This window comes from Thamnophis sirtalis, unplaced genomic scaffold (assembly GCF_051295495.1).
Source record: "Thamnophis sirtalis isolate CommonGarterSnake01/CBP01778 unplaced genomic scaffold, rThaSir2_p1.2 scaffold_5, whole genome shotgun sequence".
Lineage (NCBI taxonomy): Eukaryota > Metazoa > Chordata > Lepidosauria > Squamata > Natricidae > Thamnophis > Thamnophis sirtalis.
Genome location: NW_028261385.1, coordinates 1,187,308 through 1,195,422, shown reverse-complemented (window position 1 = coordinate 1,195,422; position 8,115 = coordinate 1,187,308). Strand labels below are relative to the sequence as shown.

General features: G+C 47.8%; 1 protein-coding gene across 1 annotated transcript in view; it reads left to right on the top strand.

The window, feature by feature from the left end:
* Nucleotides 1–7,525: 7,525 nt before the first annotated feature.
* ARID3C (AT-rich interaction domain 3C) overlaps nucleotides 7,526–8,115 on the top strand; it is an 80,140-nt gene continuing 79,550 nt past the window's right edge. The window contains exons 1-2 of the mRNA XM_087715272.1: nucleotides 7,526–7,564; nucleotides 7,719–8,115. The exon at nucleotides 7,719–8,115 is cut by the window's right edge and continues 77 nt beyond it. Coding sequence (XP_087571398.1) covers nucleotides 7,526–7,564; nucleotides 7,719–8,115 — 436 coding nt within the window. The remainder of the gene's footprint in view (nucleotides 7,565–7,718) is intronic.

The following is an 8,115-nucleotide window of genomic DNA, read 5'->3' as shown; positions in this document are numbered from 1 at the left end:
ATTCGTGCTGCTTTATAAAGCCTTAGTAAGGCCACATCTGGAATATACTGCATCCAATTTTGGTCACCACATTACAAAAAAGAGGTTGAGACTCTAGAAAGAGGGCAGAGAAGAGCAACGAATATTAGTGGGTTCGGGGCCAAAACAAATAAAGAAAAGTTGTAGGAATTGTGTATGTTTAGTTTAATGAATATAGGGACACAGTGGGTCAGTGGCTAAGACGCTGAGCGTGTCGATCAGAAAAGTCAACAGTTTGAATCCCTAGCACTGCGTAACGGAGTGAGCTCCCGTGACTTGTCCCAGCTTCTGCCAACTTAGCAGTTTCAAAGCACATAAAAAATGCAAGGAGAAAAATAGGAACCAACTTTGGTGGGAAGGGAACAGTGTTCTGTGTGCCTTCGGCATTGAGTCATGCCGGCCACATGACCACGGAGACGTCCTCAGACAGTGCTGGCTCTTAGGCTTTGAAACGGAGATGAGCACAATCGCCCCCTAGAGTCAGGAACGACTAGCACATATTTGCGAGGGGAACCGTTACCTTTACCTTAATGAAAAGAAGGACCAGGGGTGACATGATAGCAATCGTTCAATGTTAGAGGGGTTACCACAAAGAAGAGGGAGTCCAGCTATTCTCCAAAGCACCAGAGGGAAAGGAGAGAAGCAACGGATGGAGACTAATCAAGGAGAGAAGCAACCTAGAACTAAGGATATATTTTTTTTTGACAGTGGGGACATATCAATGAGTGGAAGGATTTGCCTTCAGACGTTTCGGGTGCTCCATCCCAGGAGTCTATGGAGATCCTCAGTCATCCAAGGTCCTGGTTGTCCCAAAGGAGCTTTTTCAAGAGACAACTGGACTTTCTTGTTTTTCCTTGAAGATGTTTCACTTCTTACCCAAGAAGAGCTGAAGAAGCTTCTTGGATGACAAGCAAAACACCTTCAAGGAAAAACAAGGAAGTCCAGTTACCTCTTGAAGAAGCTCCATCCTTGGAGGTTTTCAAGACGAGACTAGACAGCCATATAAAGATTAACAGAGTTGGAAGGGACCTTGCAGGTCATCTAGCCCAACCCCTTGCCCAAGCAGGAGACCCTACACCCTTTCTGACAGAGAGCAGTCCAGTCTCTTCTTGAAAGCCTCCAGGGATGAAGCTCCCACAACCTCCGAAGGCAACTTCTGCTCCATGGGTTGATTGTTCTCCCTGTCAGAAAATCTCTAATTATTTCCAGGTTGAATCTCTCCTTGGTCAGTTTCCATCCATGATTCCTTGTCTGGCCTTCAGGTGGCTTGGAGAACAGTTTGATTCCCTCTTCTTTGTGGCAGCCCCTCAAATAGCAATAGCAATAGCAATAGCAGTAGACTTATATACCGCTTCATAGGCCTTTCAGGCCTCTCTAAGCGGTTTACAGAGAGTCAGCATATTGCCCCCAACAATCTGGGTCCTCATTTTACCCACCTCGGAAGGATGGAAGGCTGAGTCAACCCTGAGCCGGTGAGATTTGAACCGCTGAACTGCTGATCTAGCAGTAGCCTGCAGTGCTGCATTTAACCACTGCGCCACCTTGGCTCTTAAATATTGGAAGATGCTATCATGTCTCCCCTGGTCCTTCTCTTCCCTAGACCAGCCATGCCCAGTTCCTGCAACCATTCATGTTTTAATCTCCAGCCCCCTCATCATCCTGGTTGCTCTTCTCTGCCCTCTTTCTAGAGTCTCAACGTCTTTTTACAGTGTGGTGACTAAAACTGGATGCAGGACTCCAGGTGCGTCCAAAATGATTTAGGGTCTTCTGCTTGAGCAGGGGGCTGGACTAGAAGACCTCCAAAGCTGTTATTCTGTATTATTTCTACATGCTTATCTTGATTAATGGAATAAATGTGTTTCTACAGCTGAGCATGACGTAGAGTGTCTTGATTGACGTATCAGCCGATGTACTCTATAAGCTTGGAGAACTAGTTTACACATCAGCCAAGTTACAAGCAGGTGGTGAACACAACTGAAGAGTTAGCTGTATGGATTATTCTGCTTCTGGAGGTTTGATGCGCTCTTGCATATTTTTGACCCAAACCACCTGTTACCCACTTTTTCCGCTAGAGGTCACATTTCTCCCTTATTTACTGATAGGTCTATACCTAAATGAACCCCTCCTGGCAGCGAAAGGAATTGGGGTGCAGAATTCAAAGCAGCCCAATTAATCCATTCATTAATGGTCTTTAGATGTCCTGATGCTGCTTGTTCCTCCCACATCAATATTTTTTTTGATGTCTTCACTTTATTTTGTGAAGTTGTCAGTTCTGTTTTTTTTAAATCTTAGCAGTCTTCCAATATTTGCTGCCCCAGAGAGGAGGGGGGTCAAGCTTGTAATTGCATTTTTAAATTTTTTATATGTTTTTACTTTTGTTGTGAGCTGCCCAGAGTCCCAAGGGAGTGGGCGGCATACAAATCTTATTAAAGTTAAAGTTAAAGTTAAGTTTCCAAAGCACCTTTGATGGCCAGAGAAGGAAGAATGGATGGAAACTGACCAAGGAGAAATTCAACCTGGAAATAAGGAGAAATTTCCTGACAGTGAGAACAATCAACCCATGGAAGAGAAGTTGCCTTCAGAAGTTGTGGGAGCTTCATCCCTGGAGGCGTTCAAGAAGAGATTGGGCTGCCCTCTGCCAGAAATGGTGTAGGGTCTCCTGCTTGGGCAGGGGGTTGGACTATATCAGTGTTTTTCTTTTTTTCTTTTTCTTTTTTTTTTCTTTTTAAAAAAAGATTTTATTGGTAAAAAGAAAATACAACATCCATAACTTGTAAAAAACAATACAACTACATTTCGAGATATTCCCATACTATCAAATCATTATAAACATCAAAGGTTAGGTATCTTATTCCTTCCCTCCCTCTTCTCTTCCCTCGTTTCTTCTTTTCCGTACCCTTTTCTTCCCTCCCCCCTTACTTCCTTCTCCCCTGCCTTCCCTCCTTTCTTTTCTCCTTTTCTCCTTTCCTTCCCCCTCCTTTCCCTCCCTCGGTCCCCCCCTCCTTCTCACATACCTTCCCTCCTTCCCTTCCTCTTTCCCTCCTCCTTCCTTTTCTCTTAATCTCCCTCCTTTCCTCCCTCCTTCCTTCCTTCCTTCCTTTCAACTCTCCTTTTTCAACCACTGTGCCGCGGCACACTAGTGTGCCGTGACATAGTGTAAGGTGTGCCGTGGGAAAAACACCTGCCTATAGTCAATATAGGCACAGAGTTCATTTTTTTAAACATTTTCTAATGGTGGTGTGCCTCGTGATTTTTTTTCATGAAAAAAGTGTGCCTTTGCACAAAAAAGGTTGAAAAACACTGGACTAGATGACCTCCAAGGTCCCTTCCACTTCTGTTAATCTGTAACATTTTACTGAGAGTCTATTATTTTACCCATACTGCAAATTGCCGATAATTTCATTTATGTGGAAATGTACAGTAAAAGAACAAGGATCTGGGGAGCAAAGGAGAAGGAAAGGCGGAATGTCTAAAACAGGTAGTCCCTGAGTTACAACTTTTCTTTTAGTGACTGTTTGAAGTTACGACGGCACTGAAAAAAGTGACGTATGACCCTTTTTTCAGAGTTATGACCACTGCAGTATCTCCATGATCGTGTGATCAAAATTCAGGGAAATTCCACAAGAAGAGGAAATAATTAGGAAAATTCTGATTTGTGCTGACATGGATAAATCGATGTGGGAATTGAAGAAGAAAGACGAATCAGAACATTATAAGATCTGGGATAAATTTTATCGATGGTTGGAACAAAAAAGGAAAAACCCAAAATGAGCGATGACTAAGATTTATAGAATGGAGATTGGAATTATGTATGAAATCGTAACAGTGAAAATGTGTAAGACGAGAACAAAGCAACGTGGAGGGAAATACGATATCTTTATATTTGTAAATACTGAATAGACCAATAATATTTAACTTTATATTCTGGTATGTTTGGCAAAGACATTGCCTGGACGGTTACACTGTGTCCAGTGCTTTAATGTGTGTTTAATAAACAAACATACATACATACATACATACATACATACATAGATACATACATTAAGATGCTTGTTAACTGACTCATATTTATGATGGCCGGAGCATCCTGGGGTTACGTGATCCCCTTTTGCGACCTTCTGACAATGGGGAAACCGGATTCACTTAACAATTGTGTTAACAACTGCAGTGATTCACTTAACAACTACGGCAAGAAAGCTCGTAAAATAGGGCAAAGCTCACTTAACAACTTCGTGTAGCAACAGAAGTTTTGGGCTCAATTGTGGTCGTAAGTTGAGGACTACCTGTATTTATGGCAGCTGCAGTGTCCCCGGGGACACGTGATCCCCTTTTGCGACGTTCTGATAAAAACCGTCAAAGGAGAAGCCAGGTTAGCTTAGCAACCATCTGACTAGCTTAAAAACTGCTGTGGTTCACTTAACAACAGTGGCAAGAAGGGTGGTAAAATGGGACAAAATTCACTTAATGGCTGTCTTGCTTAATAACATAAATGTTGGCTCAATTGTCGTAAGTCGAGGACTATCTGTAGACCCCAGATTTGTTTTTTTGGGGGGTGGGGGGGCATTCTGGGAATTTGCATACAGTTTTTGTGTCCCTGTGTTCTATTTTCCCAGTTGGGGCCAGGAGCCACGGAGCTTTGCCCACAATCTTCCAGCATTTATAGCCTTTATTTGTTCATTTTCAGAAGTGATGGAAAAATTTCAAAGCAGATTAGCCAAGTGATTTTTTTTTTTTAATTTTTAAGAAAAGATTTTATTGGTAAAAAGAAAATACAACATCCATAACTTGTAAAAAACAATGCAACTACATTTCGAGATATTCCCATACTATCAAATCATTATAAACATCAAAGGTTAGATATCTTTCCCTCTCTCTTTTCTTCCCTCAATTCTTCTTTTCCATACCCTTTTCTTCCCTCCTCCCCTTACTTCCTTCTCCCCTGCCTTCCCTCCTTTCTTTTCTCCTTTCCTCCTTTCCTTCCCCCTCCTTTCCCTCCCTCGGTCCCCCCCTCCTTAAAATCGCCAAGTGATTTTAATCTACATCACAAACAAATTAAAATATTGGTACTCGTTAAACTTATTTTATTATTTTATTATATTATTTATTTTACTATTCCATTCCATTCTGTATTTTCTCCTAGTTTCTATTCTATTCTATTCTATTCTATTCTATTCTATTCTATTCTATTCTATTCTATTCTATTTTCTCTTCTCTTCTCTTCTCTTTTCTTCTATTTTATCTTCTCTTCTCTTTTCTCCTCTTTTCTCCTCTTTTCTATTCTATTTCATCTATTTCCTCCTTTCTGTTCTGTTCTGTTCTGTTCTATTCTATTCTATTCTTCCATTCCAAGTTCTACTATTTTATTGATATTTCATGTTTCTTCACTGTGCCTTTCCCCAGAGAGACTCAATAAAATGAACATCTTATTGTTAGAATAATTGCACCAAAACCCATTTCCCTCAGAATTCATCCAAGATTAAAAGATTTTGGAATCATAAGAATAACCTTGTAAAATGTTCTCTGGAGGCTGTGAAAAACCAGCAATTTGGCATTTCGGTGACTCTCCTCATTGCGCTCCTGGCCAGCTCTCCCCCACTTCCCGAACCTTTTAAGGAGAGACGGACAGCCATTTATCCAGAACGTTTAAAGACTAGTCTAGAGTCTCCTGCTTGAGCAGAGGGTTGGACTAGAAGACCTCCAAGGCCCCTTCCAGCTCTGTTATTTCACTGATGACTGATATTTCGTTTAATTCCACAAAGTCCTTGGAAAAAAATTAAATTGCCACGGAAACCTTGGGGGAGATCATTTCAAAATTGTTGCAATCCACTTTCTAATTGTTGAGATATTTTCAGCGGTTGTGTATTCCATAGGGAAACGCACCGATTGTGTATTTGCTATTTTTATAGTATCCAATGTTTGTTAGTTTGGCGTGGTTTCAGGATTCCTTCAGCGCCGGAGGTATTTTCTGTCTGTAATACGAACGTTAATTAAAAAAAACACACACACACACCAAATTTTCTCCGATTGTTCTATTTGGAGCGGTCAGTCTCTCTCCGCCTCCCCGAAAACCTGCAACGCGGCCCTTTTCTTCCCTGTCCCCCCGAGCCCCCCTTATTGTCCCGCCTCCTTGCAGACCCGCGCCGCTTCCTAATTTAAGGAGCCCTAACCCTAACTCTGGGGGGGGAATAACCCTGGGAAGACCCTCGCCCAGGTCCAACACATCGCCCCTCCACAGAGTCCTCCGGCAGCCGCTTCTCCCGCCGGGGACCCCCGAAACGAGAGGAGCGCTTGTAGGGGGGGGGGGCTGCTCCAAAAGGAACGAGGCGCGTACCTTTCCGAGCGCCGGAAAAGTTTGAAAAGTTCTGGCTAACTTTGGAAATTGGGGACCCACCCCCCCCCGCCCTCCCCAGCAATCCCTAGCTGGGGGAGAGGGCGGGAGGGAGAGACCCCCGCCAGGATCGCTTTGCAGAGTTGAGCGAGGCCGGAGGTTTGAGTCTGGGGGCGGCGGCGGGGAAGCTTGGTCGGAGGGGCCACCGCCAAGGTACGGGGAAGACTTTGCCCTCTTGCCAGGACTACAGTACCAATCTTGCCCGGCAGGAAGCAGGGCTGCCCGCCCAACCAGTCACATACACAGGCGCGTAGCCCTCCCGCCGGGCTGCCGGCCGCTCCCCCTCGATCGATCGCTCCCGTGGCTGGGGAGGAAGAGGAGGAGGAAGAGGAAGAAGTGGAGGAGGAGAAGGGTAGGAAGAAGAGGAGAGGAGAAGGAGGAGGGAGAGGAGGAGGAAGACAAGAAGGAGGAAGAAGACGAGGGTAGGAAGAGGAGGAGGAGAGAAGGAGGAGAGAAAGGAAAAGAAGGAGAAAAGGAGGAAGAGGGGAGAAAGAAAGAAAAAGGAAGAGGAGAAGAAGAAGAGGAAGAGGAAGAAGAGGAGGAGTGTAGGAAGAAGAGAGGAAGAAGAGAGGAGGAGGAAAATAAGGAGGAAGAGGTAGGAAGGAAGGGGAGAGAGGAAGGAGGAGGAAGAGGGGGAGGAGAGAAGGACGAAGAAGAGTTGGAGAAAGAAGAGGGGGAGGAGGAAGGAAGGAAAGGAGAGAGAGAAAGGGAGGGCAGAAGGAGGAAGAGGAGGAGGAGAGAAGGAGGAAGAAGAGTTTGAGAAAGAAGGGGAGGAGGAAGAGGAGGAAGGAAGGAAAAGGGACGGAGAAAAAAGGAACAGAAGGAGAAGGAAGAGGAGGAGGAGGAGGAGGAGGAGGAGGAGGGACGGTCAGCCTGGCCCGCCCGCCCGCCACTTGTTGCCGAGAGGAGGCGGGGGTCGCGGGCGAGGGCGGGCCGGGGAAAAGCCGCCCCCGGCCGGCCGCCCAGCTGGCCCACAAGGCTGAGAGGCGGAAGGGCCAGGCGCGCTCGGAGCCACCTCCAGCCGGGGCGCTGCGCTCCCCCTCCCCCGCCGGGACCCCGGGCGTGGCCGGCCGCGGGGGAGCCAGCCCGCCAGCCCTCCGCCCGCCAGCCCTCCGCGGCATGGGCGAGGACAGCAGCCTGGCCGCCAAGGCCGCCCTGGTAAGCCGCCCAGGGGGGCAGCGGGGGGGGGGCGGGGGGGCAGGAGACCCCGCGGGCCACTTCGGAACTTGGCCGGGGAAGGGCGCGGGGGGGGGCAGCTGCGGGGGTCTTGCGGGCGGGGGTCTCTGAGCGCCTCTCTCTCCCCCTCCCGCAGGCTGCCAGCGCCTTCTCGCCCTCGGCGGGGTCTTGCTCGGGGGTCCGGGGCGCCGGGGCGCTCCGGCTGGAAGCGGTGATGGAGAACCTGCAGCGGGCGCAGGCGGCGCGGCTGGAGGAGAAGCTGCGGCGGGCTCAGGGGGCTCAGCCCGGACTCCCCCCGCCGCACCCCGTGTCCCCGCTGCGCCCGTTCTGCGGGGGGCTCCCCGCGGCCCGCGGCCCGCCGCCCACCCGCCGCCAGAAGGAGGAGGAGGAGGAAGAGGAGGAAGACGGGCAGGACCAGGAGGAGGAGGACGAGGAGGAGGAGGAGGGAGAAGAAGAAGAGGAGGAAGAGGAGGAGGAAGGGGCCATCGGGTCTCGGCCCCGCCACGCGCAACGCCCGCTCGCCCACGCCGGCT